Consider the following 26272-nt stretch of genomic DNA (forward strand, 5'->3'; position numbering starts at 1 on the left):
AATTATATAAAAAAAGAAGAATCTGGATGTCCTTAGCATGGTTTGTGAGCACTCCTTTTATTGCCAAGCTTAAATGGATATGGGTTACCTAATGGGATCATGTCAAAAAGAAACCTGATGAAAGGATAAGTATTTCATAGAATGCAGAGGTCTCTGGACCATTGAGAAATAAATATTTATTACTTTGAACATCATTGAGAATTTACTTTTCCTCTCCCGTCTTTCGTATTCTTTAACCTATACCACTTATTCCAAAGTTTGTGAAATTTTAGTATAAAATAAAATAGGAAAAATCTCTTTATGTTTTCATATGTTACATTTTAGTAAAATAATAAAAATGACTAGGTTACATGATATATATTACAACTTAGAAGGAAAAAAAGCATATCTTTTAAATGTAGAATAAGTCATTTTTTGACTTACTAAATGATTTGATTTATAAGAGAAAATAAACTTGAAAATTGTAGGTATGCAAAAATTGACATAAAAGACATTTTCTAATTACAGAGTAAATGTGAAGAGATGAATGTCACAGATTCTTAGCAATGTTCCTTGGCATCACCTCTGTTCTCTGAGCCAGTGTAAATTTAATGATTTCTGAGAAGCATCCAAAGATGTTTGTGGACAATTTTACTCATAAACAGCCAGCTCGCAGTGCTGGCATACTGAATAAAGTGTTTAAATTATCTTTCCTTTGCTCTTCAATCTTCCTGTTGCTTAGTTTTGTGCTTTTCTTATAATTTTCCCATACACACATCTCAGATATTAAAATATTAAACGCAAAACATTTTTCAACTTTGCTCTCAGGCAAGGATTCTTGATGTTACAAGGGGAAAAGTATAAGCCTTCAACTGTCAAGATTTCTGAGTTTTAACTCCTTAATCATTTTTCAATGCAGAACTAAAATTGCAGGTACTTGAATGATTATGTTTAAAAACTTAAATGGTCATACAAACAACTTAAAAAAATCCACTGATTCATTTTGGTGCCTTGTATGGTTTGGGAAAGTTTTTAAACCATTAGTGTTCTATTGTGGGAAAAAAAATAAAACAATAAGAAAATCCTCAAGACATGCTGAAAATGTTTCCAGGTATGCTTTTAAAGAGAAATCCACTGCAAAACTAATTGCCAGTTTCTTGCTCTGTGGTTGTTTGCTTAGGGATCCTTTTCCATTCTTCACGTTTCCTTCGTATGCAATGGATTGACTTGTCTGTCTGTCTGTTTCTGCTGAGTCACTAAATTTTGCATCTTTGTCGCCAGGTGCTAATGAACACAAAAGTTAAAACTGCAATTCAGAAAACGCGGCATTTATATGTGTAGTGGTGGGAACCATTTCCCTAAGAGAAGCTCAGTTACTTGGCTAGTCCTTCCTTCTCGCGAAGGAAGCTTCCAGGGAGCGAAGGGATCAAAACTGTGTGGCGGAGAGAAGCATCCCGGCGCTGTAGCTGATAATTTCCAGCTGGCTGTTAAATGCGGAGCTTCCGGAGCGCCTGGCTGGCTCAGCCCAAAGCAGAAGTCTCCCCCTTCTCTAAAGACCCAAATCCCTACAGAACGAGCTTGGAGTTACTTTCCCTTCAAGGAGACCGATATAATTGTGATTTGTGGCGCTCTCAGTTCACGGTGGTATTTTCCTGTTGTGTTAAATGTCTCTTACTAAGTAATAGACGTGATTTATGTAGACGATGAAGGGGTGTGCGGTGGATTCTGTGATTAATCAGTGAATTCCCATCCGCTGGCACCCCTCACTGCCCCTCTTGCGTGATGTAAGATCAGACGTACCCTGCATTGAAAAGTCAAGACACACGAGCGGCTCACTCGAGCTCACACGCACTGTCTCTCCCGCTCGCGCGCATCCGTGCACCTTTCACATCCTGCTCCAGGCAAGAGAAGGCGGACAGGCTGGGCTCATTGAGCTGAAGACTTCCTAGTGACATTTGTATATGACGCTGCTCTATTCCGGGCTCCAAGCCGCCGCCGCCGCCGGGCCGAGCGTGCATCCAAGCAGCCTCCAGCGCAGGCTTCCTCACCGGGCGAGCACCATGTCGGAGTTTCTCCTCGCCTTACTCACTCTCTCGGGATTATTGCCTATCGCCAAGGTGCTGACGGTGGGAGCCGACCCAGGTAAGGAGACCACCTTCCCCTTTTCTTGCCCCTTCCTCGGCTTTCCTGCTGGAAGATGCTTGCAGATAAGTGAGTGTGAAACTTAAGTCCTTGCGGCCCCGCTCCCCGGGTCCGGTTGGCCACTGTGTGCCGGCCTCCTGCAGGGTGAGGGGTGCGGTGGGGGATTTCTGAACCAGGTGCCAGAATCCGCGGCTCACCCGCAGTTTTTCCCTTTTGGCTCTTGACTGGTCCTGATCTGGTCCCCCGGGAGCGTTTGGAACTGACGGCGCGCTTTTGCCCGCGCATCCCAAGCGCTGCAGATGTTGGATAAGAATTCGCTTTCCTAAGACTTCCCTCCGCGCTGACTCCAGGGCTTCGAGCTTTTGCGGGCTCCGGATGCTCTGCGTTATGTGTGTGCTCCCTCAACTTAGCCTCTGGGTTAACTTCCTTACCTGCTGCACATAGGGTCTTAGGAGAGGGGAAAGAGCCCACTCAAGCCCTTTTCGTTTCCGTAGCCCCTTCTTGGGGCAGATTCCAGAGAGGTTCCTGGCCGCAGCGGAAAGGCTAGGGCTTCAGGGCACTTTTGAACGCAGGCACCTACTTGAACTTGACTTTTTTGTTTGTTTGTTTGTTTTTATTCCGAAGGTCTGTGACACAGCTCATGGTACAAGAAGATGCTCATTCACCACTGGCATTTTGCCCTTGTTTTTCCTCCAAATACTAGCTAATGAATGGCAGAAGTTTAAACGGAACGTGCATGGGGAGCAGAAGAGAGAGGAGATGGGGTTTATAGTAAACCTGGATTCTGTAAACTTTGGATCTTAAAATCTAGGAATCCCTGTGCTAGTTTGATATTTTTTGAGAAAATCTGCACAGGTGAAAAAAAGAAAACAAAAAGTGAACAAATATTTGGGCAGCTGGCATTGGAAGAGTTAACTGCTAAAAGTCAAATCAGTATCATAGATTTCAGTTGTTTTTTAAATCATGAGTTCACATTGACTAATACATTTCAACTGGCTTGGGGGCGGGGGTGAATTACCAAAAAGAGAAGTAAGAAAGATAAGAATGATGATACCTGGATCCCAGGGCCAAACAAACAGGCACAGTTGTCTTGGGATATTTAATGACTGTGTTTATATGAAGGGAATTAGGAATTGACCAAAATTGTTTCATTTTAGAAAAAAAAAACACAGGAATGGATTTTAGTGTTTCTAGCTAACCTGTGGTTGGCAACCAGAATACAGTCTTTATAATGTACCCCACAGGTCATTTCCTTTACTAGTAGTGAAACTAATATGAGTTCCTTCATAAAGTCTGACATTTCCAGAGATTGTGCATTTTAAACATATCATTGCCACCTAACCATATGGCTTCTGATCTTGGCTTAACTTCCCTTGCAGTTGGTGTGGAATAGTTAAAAATTACATTGATAAAATGGAAGCACATTGCTTTAATTTGAAACAATGATGTTTTGCGCTGGAACAATCAGCTCTTAACCTTTCTTAGGAAGAATTTTGAAGTTTGACCAGAGCAGGCAAACACAACGAAGCTTCTCAGCCCTGTGTGCTAGTGAAATAATGGCACTGGCAGACCACTGCTACTGGGCTGTTTGAGTCCCAGTTTCCAGAAATTGACCTCATCTAGAGCTGAGTCCTCAGTGTTTTGAGATGTGTTTAGGAGGGATAGAGCCATTGCTTCAACGGTTGGGATGAATACCTGAAGATAGTTTTAAATATTACAAAAAGTCTCCCACCCTTCTTCTGAAACAGGAAACTAAATAAGTGAAATGATTGCAATGTAGTGCCCATTTATTACCCATTTAGTTCCATGCAGGAGAGGACATCTGATAGATAAGCAGAAACATGGAAAAGGAATCTTACTTTGTCCTTAAACTGAAAGTGTCATGTTGTATCACCATGTCAGTATAACAAGTAGTGTATCAGATAGCACAAGTAAAAATAGTTGTAGACCGATGCTCTTCCACTGATATGTGTGTGTGTATGTGTGTATGTATATATTTAGCACCACTTTCAAAACTGTTAGAAAAGAGCTAAAATTGTCACAGCTAGTTACCGAAAGTGAAAAGGATGAGTCCCATTTGTACAAAAGAAAAAAAAATGGAGATGAATTTTGTTGAAAGTTAGGAAAGAAAGTGCTGCTGCATTATGACAAACCTCCTCATGAAATGCTGAAATAGAAGACACGGATATAAAATTAAGAAAGAGGTTAATGCGATGTAGCTTTGGCAAAGCTTCTGTCAACTGTCCCTGAAGAATAAAGCAGGCATGAATTACACAGGTGTGTGTATTCTAGTGCAAGAGTTAGAGTTTCATGCCAGAAAATGTGAAATCACTTTCAGGTTCTCCAAGCACATATTGAATAATGGGTAGGTAATGGGTACCTTCTTAAGCTCTCTGTACTAAATAGAAATGATTGTACTACTCTCTACCAGTGTTTCTTTTTCCTATATAAATTTATGAGTTTAAATTCAAATATTTTTAAATAGAAAAATAGTTTAACTTGTCTGTTTTTCTTCGATTTATATGCATTCACTTGTCCTTTAAATCCGTATATATATGTAAATAATTTTCTTAGTTTATATTGATTTTCATAAAGGGTTAAGCTAATGTCCATGTCAGTTCTTATTAGATTTCATCCCATCTGAAAAAGGAAAATCTTTGTAACTCTTAACAGGAAAATGTGGAGGATAAATCATATTCATTAGAATCAACCAATGCATCATATAACAGTGTTATATCAGAACATGGCTTGGTAAGGATTAAGACTTAATAAAAGAATATTTTAAATTGTTAAATTATCTGAAAAATGAGAGGGCTGTTGATAGACCTAAAAGTAGTCTCTTAAATTCTTGAGTATGACAATATATGGAAACATATTTACAAGTAATTAAAGTTTATGCTCTTCTAATCATTTAAATATGTATGTCTATAAAATCATCCAAAAGTGGCAATCATGTGTATGTCAAAATTTTAACCTTTCTCCCCTCAAAAAAAGAATGGACTTTGTCTCTTCATATCCAGAAATATCATAAAGTTTTGTTTTGAAGAGACCTCCGTAATCTTGGAGATTTCTTCTTTCTCTCTCAAGTTGAAACTGGTAAGAAGGAAATGCAACAATGGGGAAATAAATAAAAATTTAATATGTTAAAACAAACTTTCTTTTTCTTTTTATATAGGAAAAAGAAAGTGAATTGCAGAAACAGAATAAGGAAAGGAAAGAAACGTGGGGAAAAACCAAATGGTTTTAGGAAGAGGCTGAATCTAAATGACTATTTCTTAAAGGAGAAATTAAAGTAACTTTAGATAACTTATACTTTCTTAAAATACTTTCTTCTGGTTTCATTATAAATGTCTTATAAAATATTTGCAGTATAAAATAATTTGAAGGAAGTTCTATCAATGCAAAGCTGGATATAATTATTCAGATGGAAGTTATTTTTTTGAATGTATATAAAAACACTTAGAAAGGGTAAGGGATGGATGATATAGATAATATATTCTTAATAAGATGACACTTTTCAAATGTTATTTATAATTTACAGTGGAGAAATGCAGAGATTTTTAGTTTGCAATTGTCTTGGATTCAGGACATCAGTTTTTTGCTACTTGCCTTGTCAGTGTTTTTTTTTTTTAGACCTTAAGGTGTACAATAAAGATAAGCTCCATTTGCCCTCACACCAGTCAAACTGGCTATAATCAATAAATCAACCAACATCAAGTGTTGGAGAGGATGTGGTAAAAAGGGAACGCTAGTGCACTATTAGTGGGATTGCAGTATGGAGTTCCCCAACCACTGCGGAAAGCAGCATGAAGTTCCTCAAAAAGTTAAGAATGGAGCTTCCTTATGACCCAGCAATCCCACTTCTGGGAATATAACTTAAGAATCCCCAAACACTAATTTAAAGGAATATATACACTCCTATGTTCATTGCAGCATTATTTATAATAGCCAAGATTTGGAAGCAGTCCAGGTTCCCATCAGAAGATGAGTGGTTTAAAAGAGTGGTACATATACTCAGTGGAATACTATTTGATCATAAAAAGGAAGGGAATCTTACCTTTTGCAACAGCAAGGATGGATCTGGGGAGTATTATGCTAAGTGAAATAAGCCAGTCAGAGAAAGTCAAATACCATATGATTTCACTCATATGTGGAATCTAATGAACAAAATAAACTAACAAAATAGAAATAGAATAATAGATACAAACAAGTTGACATTTCTCAAAGGAGAGGGACATAGGGGGATTGAAAGAAAAAGGTGAAGGGATTAAGCCCCCCACACACACAAAAAGCAAAACTCATAAACACAAACAACAGTATGGTGATTACCAGAGGGAAGGGGGATGGGGAGAAATAAAAGAGGGTAAATGGGGCATGAATGACTTTGGGTGGAGAACACACAATACAACATACAAATACTGTAATACAGAGTTGTACACTTGAAACCTATATCATTTTATTAACCAATATCATCCCAATAAATTTGATAAAAAATAAATAAAAATAAAGTTGCTTGAACTAAACATGACTTGGTCTTCTATAAGGATTCTGATGGTGAGGGATAGCTATATTTTCTCTCCATTCTACATATTATTATAATCCAATTTTTCATGCTTCTTCTAGTAATTTTTACATCTATTACAAAATCTGCGCCTCCATTTCGTTAATTCCTTTGTAGTTGTAGGAATTCCGTGTAGTAAAATGTAGCAACCAGATGTATTGATTGATTTCTGTATCTTCTGTGATGGTTTTCAAAATAATTCTCACACAAAGGACACACTTGTCTTTATTCCAGATAGATGCATTCAAGAAAGTAGAATTGATACTAAAAGTTAAACATGATGGTACAACCATGATATCTTTAGTTAAACTAATTTAGTAGTAAGTAGAACCAACCTAGTGTGTGTGTGGATATGTGTATAAAATCTTCTTTAAAATGGCTGTCTTGGGAAAATGGAAACAATTGTATTCAAACATCAATAAAAAAAGTAAAAATAGAATAAAATGCCTGACTTGGCACAAATATTTATAAAAACAACACTTTAACGTGAAAATTAGAGATAAATTTTTTTTAAATGAAACTTTTATTTTTCAAAATTTAAGACAATATATGCCTTTTTGAAAAACAAAAATATTAAATGAAGAAAATTTTAAGAGTTAAATTTCAACTCCCAACAAGCACTATCCTACTGAATAAATTTACATATGATAAATATTTTATTTTAACAGAATCAGATAGTGGAAGGAATAGATGTCAAAATTAATTTGCCTTTGAAATACCTTTATTTATGATGCACTGATGCTTATAATTTGAAACAATATTTTTAGTAGCTGCAATGCTGAAGCAAAAAGTTGAGTACTCTTATAATCAGTTAATTAAGACTATATTGAACTAAACTTCTATCAGGAAATAGTCATGTTTACTCTAAGCAGTTCAAAAAAATTTTCTTGCATTCCCGAAGAAATCTAGCTTTCCATATTTAATCTAAGAATAAGGCAAAATGCTCCCTTGATATACAGAGAGGGAAACAATAAGGCTCTGGGCTTTTTATTTGTTTATATTTTTGGTGGGGAGGGAAGAACAAAATTAATCTAACCAACCCAACAGAAAAGAGTCCTGATACTTTTTATCCTTTGCAGAGTTGCTTTACATTTTCATATGCATTGTCAGTCTACAAATTTAACCTGCACAACAACCCATTACATAGAGGCATAGAAATGAAATTGCAGTACAGGAATCACAAATCCAACAGTCTTCAGGCTTTGGGAACACTCCCGAGTTCTATTTGGAAAGAGATATTTAGAGCTTGTTAATTTCTTAAGTAAAAGGTTTGATTATTTAAATATTCAATTCCAAAACATGGACATATCTCTAAAAATTTACTGGACCTTTTAAAAAGTTACTTTTTTGACTAATTTACCTGTGAGCCAGTAGATATATTTAGCTCATTTACTTTTGAAAAGTATTGTACTTGCCATAATATTTAATTACCATTCTCACTGTTCTGTGCTTTCTCACTTGAATAAAATGTTAATTTCTCCAAGTACTTCTGAACTCTCTATATTATAGAAAGGGGAACTAAAGTTTCAGAAGATTTTTCAACATACCAGAACAAGAAAGCTTAGACTTTCAAAATGTATATATATATTTTTTTCATTAGAAGTTTTTCTGCGATAAGCTGACATCATTATTTTACATCTATATTTTCTCTTTATAAGTGATTTGGTGGCCTCCCTTTCCCCCCAGCATAACTATAAGACCAAGTTAGAAAATGTTTTGTTTATTACTCTGTTCTGAATTCAGTGATACCAAAATATAGTTAGTTGCTCTTTCTCCATCCTATTGATTTAAACTATCTCTATACAAACCTGATTATTCTGACTGAGCTTCCAGACTAAATTAATTGATGAAACTGAGTAGTAAATAAATTGGAATCAAACTATTAGATAGTGGCCATTAAGATCTGGTAAAATAGTTAAACTGATCTTGCATTTAAAAAACATAAGTTGAATTTATGGAAAAACAACAATAACGTTGCATTTCTCTGAGACACTTCGGTATAGTGCTTTCATCAATACTTTTTAGAGTATATCATATGTGCCTTTGCCACTCTGTTTATAATAACAAGCAAATCAAATATGTTTGATACTAATTATATATTGGTATGGAGTAGATTTGGAATTTAAACACTATTAAAATATGAATACATATATGCTCTGAATTCATTCTTGCTCAAAGGTTACTTTGATTATTGAAATCAAATAAAATATATTATTATCTCATTTTATAAAATATTTTTAACAGTTAAACACATTTCAAAATGTTATTTCAAAGTCAAGACATTCCCTCATTACAGACTAGACAGTAGAAATCATTTCAGTAATAAAACAGCAGTATTTAGTATGCTTTTGAACATGCCATAACAACTTTCTCATGTAGAAAGTTGTTCTCATTACATTTAGTCTGCTATTAGATATCCAACTCTAGTTTAAAAAATGCAATAGTATGTTTAAATAAATGGGCCCACTCATTTGTTTCTGATCTCCCAGTAGGTCAGATTCTTGTATCATCAGTACAGAAGGCTAATGCTTAAGTTGCTAATGATTGTGGCACTTATATTGTTCAGTACCTTGGCTACTCATATGTGTTGAATGATTATATATTATCTACATTTGGGGGTTCTCAAATATTCCAAAATAGCTGTAAATATATAACACTTGTCAAAGATGTCTTTACTATAGAAACAATGAAAAGTAATTTTAATTAATATCTTCTGACTGTAAACTCATTTTTTATCTTATTTTTCTTAGATATAAGCATGGATAAAGCCATGTATATATGAAAGTTTTCATTTACACACGAATGTCATAACTATGTCTTTTATAGAAAACAAGTTAAGAAAGTACTTTTTCATATGAGATTCCTTCTAACTTTGTTAAGTAAGGGCAAAAAGAAAGCAAAAAGCTTCCTGAAGAAGATAGTGTGGTTTCGTTAAGATACCGGCATTATACTTTATCTCACAATGCATTCTTATTAACAGTCAGACATCTCTTCTGGAATTGCATGCACCTCATTGTCCTGGCTGGCTTAGCCTTCAGACCAAAGACAGGTATTGTTGCAAGGCGACCTCATTTTAGTCAAAAGAATAACATTTCTTCTTTAGGGAAGATCAAGGTACTACAGATCATCTCTTGTCTTATTCTTACAATCAAAAGGATATTTCTTCCTAAATTCTCTGCTTTGCATTGACATCTTCAAGACTTTCAAGACAGCTTACAGATTAACTTTAGAAATATGAATACATAATTCCTTAAGATTTTTCTACTGCTGAGTTTTTCTTTAATAACAATTTATCATTTTAGCCCTTTCTTCTTATAATGAGAAAAAGAACATTAAAAATGGGAAGGGGAGAAGAAAAGTAAAACTTGATGTGGTTGCTTGTTTTGAGTGTTCCTAGGGTATTTGAGGATAGTTGTGAAAAAACAAAACTTTAGGCATAAGGCTAATAACAGAAATGAGTTTAAAATTATCTGTTTTCTTTAGAGATGAAGGTATATAAGGAGAGGAAAGACATATACTAAGAGAGAGAACATTTACAGTATGAATTTATTGAAGCTTCAATCCACATAGATCAAGTAACTGGAACAATTAGGAAACTTCAAACTTTTGCAAAAATATATATTCTAAAGATTTAAAATAGGTTTGGTTTTTAGATTATATAAGACCTTGTGAGCATTTTCTAAAACTTTTAATGGTATATTTTATTGGTCTAAAAATACAAAATAGCAAGTATACTTTCTTAAAATATTCTGCTTTATTCAACACTATTAATTTTAAGGCATTCTTAAAAAATAATTAAGCTCTGAAAGTATAGTGATAATGATGGTAGCTCTGGGTGAGATTTTTGCCTCATCTGGTGAAAGGATTACCAATTGTGTCTAATCAGCATCTGTATTCCTGAGATTTTTATTAAAAATCAGTACGATTTATAAATGCAATCACTAACTCAGAATCCCAGCCCTTTTGCTGAGTCCTGGTATTGTCATTCTAACACAAACACTGGCTAGAGTTCACCACTACCCGCTAATGACCTATAACACTAGGGGCATACCATTCTTATGGTATGAGAGAAAAATACCATGGCATTATCCAACACTGACCAACAATACACACTACTTTATCAATTATGCCATTAACTTAGTATAAATTACTAATACTGCATAGCAACAGAAATCTTTTATGTTTTCAGGATGCTTTAATTTTTTTCACATTTTTTCCTACTGAAATTATATGATCTCTACAGCAACCTATGTGGTTGGCAGTCATTCATTTATTCATTCACCTATTCAATGAAGCTTAGTAAATATCAATTGGGTGCTTGTTCTAGGTTTGGGAATGTGGCAAATAAGCAAGTTAGACAAGGTAACTGGTCTGATGGTGCTTATATTTTAGTATGTCAGGAGACAGACAATATACCAAAAATATATATAAACTAGTAAATAGCATTTTGTGCTAAGAAGAAAGAAAAATGGTGTGATGTAATTGAGAGAAGTGATGTGAGGACTGATGCTTGTAATAAAAAATGGACTTTTTGAAAAGGATGCCATTTGCCGAGATAAAAGGGATGAGAGGGAACAAGCTACAAGTACTTCTGAAGGAGGAGTTTTCCATGAACACCCTTGAGGAAGTCATTAATTCATCATTTCAGAGAAAGAAGGAAGGTCTGTGTATCTGAAAACTGTGTCTGGGAGAGAGGAGTAGGGAAAGGCATAGATATGATGAAGCCCATATGGTTCAGACAGAACCATGCAAAATCAGTGCGAAGCATTTGAATTTTGTTCTGATTACAATAGGCAGCAGTTGATAGTTTAATCAGAGGTAACCTGACACAACTTAATTATTTAAGAGCTCATGCTTATTGCTGAATAAATTAGAGAAAGAAGACGCTCAGTGATCCAGGTAGCCTAAGAGAAGGTGGCTTAAGTGAACGGTAGCAGTGCAGATGAGGACAAGGGAGAGGAGCAACTCATATTTCTAACTTCGGAGTATTTTCTATAATGATCAATGCAGCACCATTTGATATATTAGGAAGGTAAGAAATGGAATAAAGTCTTAAATTATTATCTTTAGAGGTTAGGGTTAACATTCTAGGTTATTTAAAAATGAATGCATTCCACTTGGCAGTACCTCTGATTGATTTGTGTCAAACATATTTCACAATATAAGGCCCATGATGGTCATGTGTGGACCCTGCAATATTGCTTGCCTTTGTATTACCATTTCCCTTATTTCAGGAATATAGTCTTCCCTATTACCCCATATTACACAGACCATTTCTGTAGAACAAAATTAGTAAAGTCTGACTGACAGCATTCTTTGGGGATTTAGTTAAAACACAGCAATGTTTTAAGCATTGATAAATACAGCAGCAGTTACCTTTCTGTGATTTCTACCCATCTAAACCAGTATCACAGCAGAAGGAAAAGGCATTGGCTAATGTGAAGACTTGTATTTGTATGTGTGTGTTTTGAGGAAGTCATCAGTGTTTTCAAGGAAGAACATTTTTATTGTCCCAAAAACCTCAGAAGAATTTGTGCTGATAGTCAAGTTCCACTTATGAATATTCGATTAAAGGGAAGGAATTGTAAGAGAGCTGCTATTGGCTATACTTGTTACAATCTCTGGAAATCCAAAGAAAATTAGAGGAAAGAAAGGTGTTGTGATGAATAATGGAGAACCCAGGTAAGAGTTTTTGTCTTAGTGGGTATTCCTCTAGGTCCATCAGGGCCCTGGGCTTATTCTTCTGTGTTTATCCATGCATTCATTGACTAGATGTTACAGTAACTTATATTTTTTCAGTCAATATGACTTGTAAACTGAAGGAAGAAACAAACAACAAAAAGCAGATCAAGCAATAAAACACTAGTTTAATAATTCATGACTTTGAATTTTCAGGATAAGTTAGCTTATGACTGCAAAGACAAATCCATTTGGTTCTTTGAGTTCTTGCTGGTCCTAAAAAGGAAAGAGTGAGAGGAAGAGAGAGGCTCTATAAAACTAGTGTAAGAGAAAAGTATCAGAGCCCATAGGGTTTGTGAGGAAGAAGAAAGCAATACAGTGTTTGAAGGAAAGACAGTTAATATCCAGCTGATTGAGTTACACTAAGCTTTAAGTTATTTGAAGATTGTTTGGGATTTGATTATATGGATTGTTTCCATTGCTTTTTTTCTCTTTTGGCTCTCTTTTCTGTTACCTACCTTGAGGAAAAATCAAAGCTTAGTATTAAAATTAGATATTCAAATCTTTCTTCCAAAGTACAAGTTTAACCCCAAAATATTCTCACTCTTATTCTTTTACAGTTATACAGGATGCCTAGAGCCAAAAATCAATTCTTTATGAAACTATTTACTTTATACCATGTGCAGTAGTATGATAGAGGAAATGCTTCAACCCACCCAGAGAAATTACTTTGAAAATGCTAAGTGGCCAATACAAGTAGTGTTTCAAAAGATAGCCTAATCTGCTATCTAGTTTTATCTGTTTTCATAGTTTTTAAACATGATATGTCTTTAGATTTAAGAAGAAAAGCCATACCAAGCTGACATTAGGTACAAATATTGAGATTTGAAGCTCAGGCATTTCAAATTTTAGAAATACTTTAATAAGCCATTGGCTTTAAAGATCTCAATCAATTTATTTGTTGTACAAAGAGCTCGCATGCAGTTCAGCAGACATTTGCTAGATGCATGTGTAGAAATTGAATTTATGTGAGACTTTGAGTTCAGTCCATTTTTCATCCATGTTGTGAAAAGTGCCTTTAATAATTTGGCTGCTAGCTTTTAGTACTAAAATCAACAATATGCCTAGAAGTAAGTTAAATATGAAATAAACACCAACATTTTATTAAATTTCAGAATGACTGAACTAAATCAAATTTGAGACTGGAAGATTTTACATTGATATTTAATTTGGGACCCACTATAAATTTGTTTGCTGTGTACTTTAGCAGACGGGGTGCTAAAAAATTGGAAATAAATTAGTCTGAGTAATTAAAAACAGCAGGAAGGGGAAGGGTCACTTGTATATTGTGAGTATGAGGTAGGATTTTTGTGCTCCCTGATGAAAATACTGCTCACATCCCATGGAGGTCTACTGAGTGGCCTTTTTTTTTTTCATAGGGAAAGTACTATGGGAAAAGGTTCAATATGAGCATGAGCGGGTTATTTAAATTTTAGGTAAAGTGAAAAATAAATACTGACTACATGCTTATAGTAAAAGCTGTTTGGGCAGGAAATGCTGTGACCCCTTGGAACAGACTTAAACCTGCTATGAAGAGCCAAAGAAAACAAGGCTTATTGAGATAACTGTTAAGCTGGTGAAACACCTGAAAAATCTAGCAATAGCAAGAAAATCACTTAAGTCAAAAATAAACTTTCAAAGATTGAAGCTACTTGAGTTCAGCAAGATTTAGAGATGAATGCCAAAGAGGATTAGTAAAAGTCTCTTCCATTTGAAATACAGCAGTAATGGCTCTATCAGCATGTCTCAAAGCCATGCTTGAGAGTCACAATGTAAGTAAGAATAGAGCTCAATGTACAGTAAGAATAATGTTTTCTTACAAAGGAGGCCATCATATAAAGGAACTTGGAACAGAAATCCTGCCCTTTTTCCTCTGTCTGCAGGTGAGAGAAAATGATAGGTAGTGTTTCTTTTGTAGTTAAACAGAGGGAAATACATTGGTCATGGCTTCTGAGATTGCTAGACTCAGAGAAAAAGCTGGTTAGGTTTCTTTGCTCATCATTTCATTAATGGCCCTCAGACAGGTTTCACTGACCTTTATGAAGTTTTACAAACACAAAATCTTTCAGCACCCTGGCTGGTGGAAAGGTGCCCTGGGTGACATACAGACTAGAGAACACCCACATTGTCTAAGGGGATGGCTGGCTCTCAACAGGAGCAGTGAGAGGCCTATATGAATGTGGGCTGAGGGTAAGTGGACCTTCAGATAATTCAAGGGAGGCCTGGAATCTGGATTTTTATGCATAATGTTTCAACTTTTAAATCTTGCCCCTCAGGTTAAAAAACAAAACACAAACAAAGAAATACTATTGTGGGGGGTCAGAAACACAAGTTGATCGATTTAGCACCAGGCTGTCAGCCTATGACCCACTACAGAGCCTCAGAATTGTAGGAATCATCCAGATGTTGCATGGGGTCACAGTGAAAAAACATTTTACTTAGTGCATCACAGACAAAAGGTGGCCTTGGAGAGCTACACATAGTGCCTTGAAATGTGGAGTGCATTATTGTTGCAGATCCTGGCTTTGGGAAGAAGGGTCCCAGAGATGGATTTGCACAGTGTACTACAGCTCTGCCTCCACAACTGCCTCTTCCCTGTGAGACTAAAGGCAGAATCAGGGAAGAGAAAGCAGGCACAGAGACAATTCTTAATGACCCAGGAGAGAGTTAGTGATATTAGACCTAATTGTGAGCTGGGATAGAAAACTGCCACTGAAAATATCTAGGAAACCTCTGTTAATAATGGTGAGGAAATGCCATGCGGATGATTTTCATTAGCCTTGGCACTGCAGGGACCTCATGAAACATATTCTGGGAAATAAGGAACACATGATGAAAATAATATTGCTGGGCCATACACAGATCATTATGGAATGTGTAAAGAATGAAAGACCAAAAGGCAGAAGAAAAATATAGTGAAGTAAAGATGGCAGAGATAAGATCCTGATGAGTAGGCAAATTCACATATTGAGACATAAATGGGATCACATTTAGGTTTCCATTTTATCTTCCCCTTTCTTGGCCAAGCTGTGACTTAACAAAGTGCCAAACTTCTACTTGATTATCACATGTTGTCTTTAGATTCCATACCTGTGTTCACATATTTGTATATCCAAGCTGATTATTCAAACCAGCCAGCTTTTTCTAAAGCTTGTTTTTCAACTTTTTAAAAAGATTTTATTTATTTATTTTTAGAGAGACATGAAGGGATAGAGAAAAAGAGGAAGGGAAACTTCAATGTGCAGTTGCCTCTCATGCACCCCCATTGAGAGACCTGGCCCACAACCCAGGTGTGTGTCCTATTTGGAAGTCAATCAGCAACCCTTTGAGCCACACCACCCAGGGCTCAACTTTCAATTTGAAATAATTTTAGACTTAGAGAAAAATGTATACAGTTAGCACAGAGAGTTGCCATATATATATTTCACTCAGCTTTTCCTGATGGTAGCATATTGTATAACTATAATATAATTATCAAAACAAAAAGTATACATTGTACAATAAATCCTATTAAGTAAACTATATAGATTTTGTCTGATTTTGTCCAATAATGACCTACTCTATTCCAGCATCCAGTCTAGGATTCAGTGTTGCATGAAGTTGTCATATCTTCTCAGACCTTCAATCTGTGACCATCTTTGGCTTTACTTTCATGACCCAGGTTCCTTTGAAAACTCCTGGTCAGAAATTTGTAGAATGTCCCACAGTTTGGGTTTGTGCAATATTTTCTCAAGACTATGCATTTTTGACAAGAATGCCACACAAAAAGTGGGCCCTCCCCAGTGTACCATATCAGGAGATACATGTCAATATGTCGTCTAATTAGTGATATTAATCTTGATCTAAGGTGAAGTGGCACCTTCCTCATTGTTTCTATGTTAATTAATTGGAATTATCCTGTAAGAAAGAGCAGCCATTTATTTATTTATTTAAATCAGTTTTGACTCACAAATATTTATCATTTGTCATAATCCAGGGTTATTGTTTTTTTCCTTAGATTTTTCCACTTTTGGCTACTATAAGCTCTTTTCATTTGGCTACTCTTCCTTTTGACATACCACTGTCCTTTTATGAGCACTTGCTTACTTCTATAACAGCAAGATAATTCAAGTTCTTGTTATATTTTCTCTATTTCTGCCCTGGAATCATCCACTTCTATAAGGAATTTCATAGGATATGGAAACTTCAAAGATAAAGTTCTGCATTAGCATTATTATATGTGGTAATGCTTAAGGCATTCAAAATTTCACTGTTCCCACAGTTTCTGAAGAAAAAATATAGACATTTTATAAAATCAGTTCCTATTTATTGACCTTTTTAAAGGAAATTGCTAGGGACCTAAAAAAGGATATATCTGTCCTCAAAGAGTTGATGGTCTAAATTAGACAAAGCATTATGGAAGCATAAACAAAGTCATATAAGAGATAATTTTATCAGACCTAGCAGGCAAGGGCAGGGGCAGATAGTGATCCCATGTCTTTTTTCTTTTTTATAAATTTATTTATTTATTTTTAGAGGGGGGAAAAGGTAGGGAGAAAGAGATGGAGAGAACCATTGATGTGTGAGAGAAACATCAATCAGTTGCACCCCAACCAGGGACTGAGCCACAACTCAGGTATGTGTCCTGACTGGGAATCAAACTGGTGATCTTTTGCTTTTCAGGAAAACCCCCAAGCAACTGAGCCACACAGATAAGGATTTGAGCCTATGTCTTGTCTTTTGAATAGAAAAAATATACCAGATATAGAGAATGGGTTTGATATTTTAGATTATTAATGATCTATTGTTATTTTTCCAGACTGCCATATTGAAAGAGATTATATGACTCAATACAGGTTCTTTGGTAAAGGGCACATTGATAAATTGGTGATTTTTTAATGATCCAAGTCAGAAGCCATTTAGGCCTACTTACTTAACATTGGCGGTTCAGTTAGTAAATTAGTCACCAGTGATTGCCACTAACAAAGGGTAATTTCTGCCCATGGTCCATCATTTTTAATGAATCAGTTGGTAAAATCCCAACTAATGAAATAAGCATGGTTTTGTATAAAAACAAATATCTTGGATTTTCTCAAATGGCCTAAAATATTCACTTTTTCAATGTACATGCCTTTTTTTTTATCTCCTTGCCTTTAGTGCCAACCATGAACACCATATTGCTGCTTTTAAAAAACTATTTCTAGTTGTCTTATTCTTCATGATCATTTTTATTTTCACCTAACTTTGAAACTGCAGTTTTTTTCTCACTGGTATTCTCCCTTACCTGTGAATAGAACCAAACACAAACTCATATCCAATGACTCTGATTTATCTCAGGTGTTTGGATATATCTACTTTTAATGGCATATTGTCTTAAAAACAGAGATATGAGATTACTGATCTAACCAAACAGTTTAGCTTCTGACAATAGCTTTAGTAAGGTAACACAAACAAGAGTGATTGGAAACTAAACAGCACTCATGTTGAATTTCTAACAAGTTAATACATTTTAGGAAATGATCCATCTGAAAGATAGTATGACTTGCTGAGAAAAGTTTTACATTGGGAATCAGCAGAAGTGAGCTCAATTCCCAGCTCTGCATCCAACTCTCTTTTTGGAGGGCAAGTCACTTAGCCCCTTGCTGTGTCTACTTCCTGTCTGGTAGACTAAGGAGAATAATACATACAGAAAGCCTTCCACCTCTCCAAGATGTGTCAAGGCTGCATTTGGTAATCACTGAAGGGGTCTTTCCCCCCTTACTGGCAAATGACAATCTTATTTTTATTACCATCTAATTTGATTAAATTTTGATTGTAAGAGCATGGAGCTACAAGTAACTTCAAAGAATCCTTTAATTCACACTGGTCTTTTATTGTAGTACATACTGCTTTGCATTTGTGCACTCATTGTTAGCAGGAGGACTTGTGGTTCTTGCATTTACAAAAATATCTGTTACCTCAATTTACTTGACTGCCAACTATGCAGTCTTGTACTAAGCACTTCAGAGTCCATTAAAAGGGTAGAGGATGGAATCCTGAGGAGAAGAGGCTTACAAATAAATGATTAAAGGATGTTGCCTAGCAATATTTATTAAAAAATGCTGTTGTTAAGTTTAGACAGTAGGACATTCAATATAGGCTGGAAAACCACAGAATGATGTCATAGAATAGAAAGAACAAATGCCCCTTACTCTGTCACATTTTCCCTGATTCTTCCAGCATAAATGATTTTTCCTTCATTTCCCTTCCTTTTCTTTGCTCTTGCTGGGCCATTTTACCTTTCCCTGGTTTTCCACAAATATCTCTTAAATTTTTAATATTTTTAACTAGTAGGTAATCATTGATCATGCATCATTTTTGTTATTTCTCTTAATTTTCCTTTCATGTTGAGCAGTATCTCTCCATATTGTTTTTATGACCTTAATGTTTTAAAATAATGCTGCCAAATATAGACTATTCTGTACTCTGAATTTATCTTATTTCCTCATTATTTCATTTATTTTGGTTCTGTATCACCAATATTTTCCATAAACTGGATATTTAGTTTCTGGACTGAACACTTCCTAGGTGATATTGGGTGTCTGTATACTTAATAGCTGTAGAGTTAGATATTTGTATACAAAATAGAATTAATAATGCAGATACTAGAAGAGATGGAAAGAGCCATGCTATATAGTGCTCTACAGATTCTGCTTTGCTGCAGTGCTCAGGGGCAATTTAGTGTATCATTGTAAAAGAAAAATCTCTGCACTTACTAGCTGCATCACCTTTGATCAATTACTTTATCTCTTCAGGTCTCAATTTCCTTATCTGTGAAATGGGGATACTGATACCCACATAAGCTCTTGAGGTTTTGAGAAAATACTTATTAAGTCTCCTGTTTATAGTAGGTACTCAATTAATGGAAAGTTACTAGGACCAGTAGTAGTAATGATGGTTATATTCATAGTTGTATTCTGTATATAGTCTTGTTTGATGAAAATATTTAAGAATGATGTTTATTCTATGAATAGAAAAGCAATACTGTTTATTTCAGAATACCATTATAGCAGATGAACTTTTCCTGGTTCTTTGTTAGTTTTATTGTTGCTAGTCTGGTTGTTTGTTTTAATATGGGCACATATGGTATGATATAAATGGAAGATACCATTCTGAAGTCCTTTCCAGAATAAAGTAGGCTTATATAATCCAATAAACAAAGTTAAAAATTATCCAAAAGGTTCTGTTTCTAAACATTCTTAGGATTCTTTGCCTCAGGATCATCTTGTCCTGCTTACCACTTTAACACAAGGAGATAAAAGTGAACTCAAGAACCAGGAACCTACTCTCAAGCTGTTCCCAGTAATTTACAAAATGCCATTAGGGTTGAGGGTAAGAAATTCAGTTTTGAAGTCAGTCCATTTGATTCCAATATGAGCTTCACTGCTTATTAGCTGTGTAACATTGGCCATGATACATAATCACTCCAAAGTTCGGTATGGTTCAGAGAAAAGCTCAAAGGGATGTAATAAATATAGAATAGAAATAGACAAACTCCCAACTTAAAATATCTTCTTAATACATGCTAGAAATTATTATAATTTTATTACTGTTCTCATACATTTACTGCCTACAGTGGGCAGTTATTGAGAAACCAGTGAAGTTCTGGTAGGAGAGATAATGGCTGTTGCAGAGTCTCTGAAGGAACCAGGGAGAGCAGCAGTGAGGAGGAATGACATCCAGACCTACTCTACCTACCAAACTCTGAGCCCTAGTATGGGGTAATATTTGCCCATAGGGAAATCCTTTTTCTAATTAGAACAAAGGTGCCATAATGGCTGTCACCAAAAAGGTGCCAAATGGGAACCTTCTAAGCAAAGAGAATTGCAGGTGCAAAGTTAGCAAAGAGCAAGAGAACTGACTGATAATGTGGTTCTGTAATAAGTACAGTTAATACAAGATGAACTCTTGAATAGTAAGATATGCAGAAGATGTTGTTATTTATAACTGACTGACTCCAAGGTGGATTTTCAATAAGTTATCTCTAAAAGAATCATCCAAAACCTCTAAGTACAATTAATGAACTACTTTATAAAGAAGAAAAGATACTTGTAGAGAAGAATACATTTCACTATAGATTCTCATACTCTCTTCTGAGGTTAGTTACATTACATGTAATTTATTTTTCTTCAAATAGTTTAAACTGACATTTTGACTACAACAGAACCGAGAGTCTCTCCCACTACCTGCTCACTGATTGGTGCTGCTTTGAGTCACACCTGCACTTTCATGCTGCGAGTCCCGTAAGGATGCACTGCTGTGTTGGGTTTGAAAGAAGACAGAACAAATTATTGACAATCTAAATACTTTTCTGATCTTGAGGATATTATAAAAATAGCATTTTTAGCTTATAGGGGTTAAAACAAAGGTTTCAAAGTTTGTATTATTTATTTTTACTGATACAAGTCTTTTGAATTTGCCTTAAAACATAAACAGCTAGGAGGGGAGAGGAGAAACATCTGTTGTTTCTTTAATGCACCACAAGTACTACTATACTTTTTGAAAAATACTATACTTTTTGAAGAATACTATTTTCCCCCCAGGAAGAATAATGTGATTGTATAATGCTGAGTATGTGGGCAATACTTCTAAGTGATAAATTTACATAAAAGATAGTTTGCTTTCTGATCAGTGTCTGTGTGCTAAAGATTTTCTGTCAGAAAAGCAAAATGAAGACTAAAATCAAGGTTTGGTTTTGTGTCTTTTGATACTACACATATTATTTTGTACAGTGTTTGAAAATGACCAAATCAGATATCACTTTTCAATGTTGACACTGTACTTTGCTGATGCTATTATTTTCCCTTTAGGTAGAGGAACTGTGAGGAATGCCTGATGGCCATAATGTTTTCCTTCTCTGTTAGGAGCAGCTACTCTTTACATTAAATAATTTTAAAATTAATATATGTATATATATATATATATGTATTCATTATTTTTGTCTTTTTAAAAACAAAAATGTTATACTTTGCTTTCCTGCAAAACATTTAGTTCCAGGCAAATTTACATGCAAGGTTAACCCTGGGTTTCCTTCACTGAAGGGACATCTTGTGTTAGACTAAGCAAATACCTAGAAATTCTTTAAATCTGTTAAATTTATAGGTATTCTCAAAATATTTTTTTGAAAATGGAAGAAGATAACCTCATAAAATAAGCATTACTAATAGTAGTAACACATACTGTTACAGAGACTAAGTTATGCTATTTTAATATAGTATTCTATTTTCTACATGATGAATTCAAGCCATGTCCCATTTTGTAGAAATAGAAGAAAAATACATTAAAACATTTCCAGGGTGTTAAAGTGAGTTTACATTATAGCCACCAACTGTCAGCCAGCTTTGGGGGTCAGCAGAGAGCCATGTTTATCCCACAAAATGGATGGGTGGTCACGGATCTCATTAAGCAATAACAATCTTGGGGAAACAGTTGTTCCTTCCCAAAATCCACTCTAAATGTGCACTTTCCTAGTGAACTAAGGTTCATGCTGCTTATAATGTCATCATGCTCTTTTCCTGAGTCTTTTAAAGCAGATTTTGTGTGTAACAGAAGAATCCTGTCAAATAATGATTGAGATATGTGTTTCTCAAAAACCCATGGAAAAGAAAGCCACTGCGTTAGACCCACTGGGAAAGTTCTTGGGTGAGCATAGTTTCTGTGATAAACTGTCCTAAGATAATGAGACATCCACCACTTGACAAACTCAGTTAGCTTCACTTGGAGTCATTTGGGGGGAATATGCAAATAAGTTGACTCCAGTGACCTTGGTGAAAAAATTCTATCAGCCAATTTGAGCCAAAGACTGGAATAGAAAATTAGTCACTAGATCTCTAGTGTATGGAGCAATGTAGTCATGTATAGGGTGCTTTTGTCCCTTTAAAAATATAATTAATTTATACTGTTACCATCTCTGTATAAAATAAGCAGAAGTGATTGGAACTTGATGGAAAAATGCACTAATGATAAATAAAATAGGATATTTGAACAAGCCCCCCTCCCCACAAAAAATATTTAAAAATCTCCAGTTGAAAAAAATGTGGCATGAGCAAGTATCCTCAATTGGCTTTGTCAGTTTTCTGTCCATGTTCTTCAGATTCTCACTAGAGCAAAGATTCCATGAAATAATCATTTAAATGGCAAGGATTCTAAAAATGTGAATTCTATTTTTTATTCATTGATGGATTTTTTTCCATAAGAGGGGCATAGTAGTCAATGGCCTTTGCAACTCATGCTTTGCTGAATGTATTGTTTTTACAGTTATTGAATATCTATTGATAAATTGTTCATAAATATACACTTGGATTAGAATATTGAAAAATCTGACCATATTGCTTTCTTTTTTCTGTTAGACTTAAATCTAGTATCGCTCTTTCTAATGGGATTGAAAATGAAAAGTTGCTTACTTGACACATATAATTTAGAATGATGAGACTCTAAGATTGTAGGTAAAATCCACTGCAGAAAATGTGTTTACTTAAACATTTAGGGAGAGTTCCCTATAAATTAATTTTTATATTTGAGCAATTTGTCCTTTATATTTTTTAAATTAATTCATATTTGACTTTAAGAAAATGTGTTAGAAATTTTTTTGGAGCCATTAACATATTTATAGTCTTAGGTCCTTAGTGTTAAGACTTTAGTCTAAAAATTATTGCAGCTGAATGAGGAAAATTATTTAGGAACATAATCTATATGAATTTTTATAAAAATGTGTATATTTATGACAGTGTATATTTATGACAGTGCATGTATCTTATACCACCTTATTAAATGGTATTATTTTATTTTAGCTAAAAATGTTATAAAATAAAATAATTTTTATACTGTTAAATGTATAAATTTTCTTTTTTTCTCTCATTTTTATCTTACAGAATTAAACAACTTTCTGGAAATTATTAAATAAACAACAGTTTGTTTACATTTAAGACATCTATTTTAATTAAGGCAAAATATATAACAGTTTGAATGTAAAGTTTTATGTTAGTTTTATAATATTTTTATGCTCATAGGTATTTGTTCCATTAACTATTTTAGCTAAATGAAAGTATATATATGGCCAATTTTTTATGAAGCAGATGCAGTAATAGCTGCTTGGTAATAAATAGATATTGAATATAATTATAATTTTTGGCCTTTTTAAAATCTTTTATTGCCACCAGATTTTTAAGGGCATAATTATTACCACTGATTTTTATACTTTGGAATTGGTTTTACTATGACATAAAATGACAAGTATTTGAGAGGACGATGCAGGATGTGAAAAGACAGTCGCACTGGGCAATGGCATACTCCAAGTTACAAAATGAAATTTGTTAAAGTCTGGCATATTTTGTGTCACAATGGCATAAAAGTTACAGTGGAATGTAGCTTAATCAAAGATTTAGGTTTATCTCCAGGCTCCATATTCTGTTACTTCCTAGCAGAATAACTGTGAACAAGTCATATGATTTCTCTGAAACTGTTTTTGTATCTGAAAACCATAACTAATGACAACTTATATGGGGTTGTTTTAAAACACAAGAAAATTAAAGTGCTTTACAAGTTCAACAGCACTTTATGTAATTAAAACTTAATTATCCAACAGTTCACTTTTGTGATTTTTAAAATTTCCAGTTGGAATACATATTTTTTTATTTGTTTAAATCTCATTTCTTTATCATCTATGGATGACAGAAAAACACAGCTTAATATAACAATTTATCATTTCAAAAATATTTATTGAGAATGTGGTATACAGAGTTGCATTTTGGAAGGAAGTGTGAATGACACAGGAATGTAGAACCATCATTTGAGTGTTAGAAGGAAAAACAAATATGCTGGACGTGTCCACACTGGGTGGCAGACAGGGCCTCAGAGGCCTGGGAGCCGTGTGCACAAGTAACATAGCAGCTCGTTTTTGTGATGATGGCTAAAGAGAAGTGGAAACAAAAAACTCGAAGTTCAGGATGCATCTTTCAGTACTTTTAGAAAATAGGTTAAGTAATATTTTATCTAATTTAACCTCAGATTATCAAAACAGTATACAACCCAAGCAATGCATCAAATAGGACATTATTATTTAAGATAACCTTCATCAAAAGAAATACTCCTATTAATAATTAAAACATAAATACAAAAAAATGTAACATAAATTTTTGCTACAGAGTAGATTTATAAATTTAAATCCTAGATCCTGAAGTTTTTGAAATATAAATAGTATATATTGATTTACTTAAAAAAATCACATCTTCTGTATTAATGAATTATTTCCAGAAGTCTATAAGCTTGTGTTAATCATATAGTTTTGATAGGGTGCCTTTCCAAACAAATGATTAAACTTAAGATTAGTCTCTGATGCTGAAGCTACTACCAAATCCATATATGTAGAAAATTTCACATCAAATAAGTATTGGTTTTTACTGACTTTTCTCAAAACTACACATTTTGTAAATTATGCAGCTTTATCTAGGAGTTAACAATGAAAGTATAATCTTAGTCATACAAGCCCTTTTTAGTGGAATGTATTAAAGGGGAGACAATATTATCTTCCTTTTTCTCAAAGCTAGGAGTATTTATACAATTGTGATAATTGAAAAGAACTAGTAAATTTAATCCATCCTCCTTTCTGCTACTAGAATGACCTTTTAAAAATCCCAAACAGAACTTTTGTCTAAACCCCTTTAATGGGTAGTTTCCCGTGGCCTTTAGAAAAAACAAACACATGAACAAACAAACAAACAAACAAGTAACCTCCCTGGCAAGACACGTGGAAAGCAAAATAGGATTTTGCTTTCCTCTCTGGGTTCATCTCTAGTCCCACCTAGAGATGAACCCAGGGATGGACCCTTCCCCACCTTTGCAAACCAACCTGTGAATATTCGTCTTCCTTAGAGCACTTGCCAAGGACTGTTGTGGTTGCTCAGTGTTAATATCCTGTCCCTTGAAATGAGTACTGACAGTACTATCCCTGAGGGTAGGGGATACATTTTTGTTTCTATCTCTAATGTGTAGTGTCTGGAACATGAATGTTAAGACACATTAATAAGTAAAACCAACATCTCTCAAAGCCCAATTGGAGAGCTTCTTACAGGTATGGACACTAATTCTGTGATATTCTCCAGATGTTTAAATAATAATAGCATAATTGTTCATTACTTGCTTTAAAAAAGAAAGTTGAGTATTAGGCTGAGAAAATGACTTAGAAAGTGTGTGACCACTGTTTTCTGGGATGAGACCCAAAGAAAGCAGCCCAGGTGAACTGGGATGAAAAGACAGATTTTTGGATATTCTGTAGCATAATAGTAGCTCTGGGTTAAACACAGCACTAATGATTTAAGTGCAAAGCAGAATGTCTTGCAAACACCTTTATGACTCTCTGAGCATCATACTCATCTTTGCCCCACACAGACACACATAAGGCTCAATCTACTATTTGGAAAATGCCTAGCTTTAAAGAAACTATTCGGAGGATTGGTCTCAGGCCAGACTTAGTTAAATCAAAGACTGCCAGTTTCCTTCATGCCAAACAGCACAATAAACCCCTCTGCAAAAGGAATAAAGACTGCTGAGAAATAATTGATGATGCTTTTAATGTCAATAAATGTCATTCTGTGTATCAGTATTGTGAGAGTTTCCGTTTTACAAATGGAAGAGGGATTTTATAAACTCTACTGTGAAAGGATGAGGATTTAGAGTTGGTACTAGTTGACTCTGTAATAAAACAAATCCCTCCTTCAAGTTCTTCTTGAAGAAGGGAACTTGAACTTTTCATTTGGTAATATGTGGATTATAGGTATCCCTCTGTACCACTAAGATGTATGTCTTTTTTGCTATCTTTAAAAATATCCTACTGGG

The 26272-nt window shown here is 34.7% G+C and overlaps 1 protein-coding gene across 1 annotated transcript in view; it reads left to right on the plus strand.

Annotated features, from left to right (window-relative positions):
• The first annotated feature begins 1580 nt into the window (after nt 1-1580).
• Nucleotides 1581-26272, plus strand: part of LRP1B (LDL receptor related protein 1B) — a 1792671-nt gene continuing 1767979 nt past the window's right edge. Inside the window, exon 1 of the mRNA XM_036023545.1 lies at nt 1581-2121. Within this exon, the coding sequence (XP_035879438.1) occupies nt 1941-2121 (181 nt within the window). The 5' untranslated portion in view covers nt 1581-1940. The remainder of the gene's footprint in view (nt 2122-26272) is intronic.

The sequence above is a fragment of the Phyllostomus discolor genome, chromosome 4, assembly GCF_004126475.2.
Source record: "Phyllostomus discolor isolate MPI-MPIP mPhyDis1 chromosome 4, mPhyDis1.pri.v3, whole genome shotgun sequence".
Lineage (NCBI taxonomy): Eukaryota > Metazoa > Chordata > Mammalia > Chiroptera > Phyllostomidae > Phyllostomus > Phyllostomus discolor.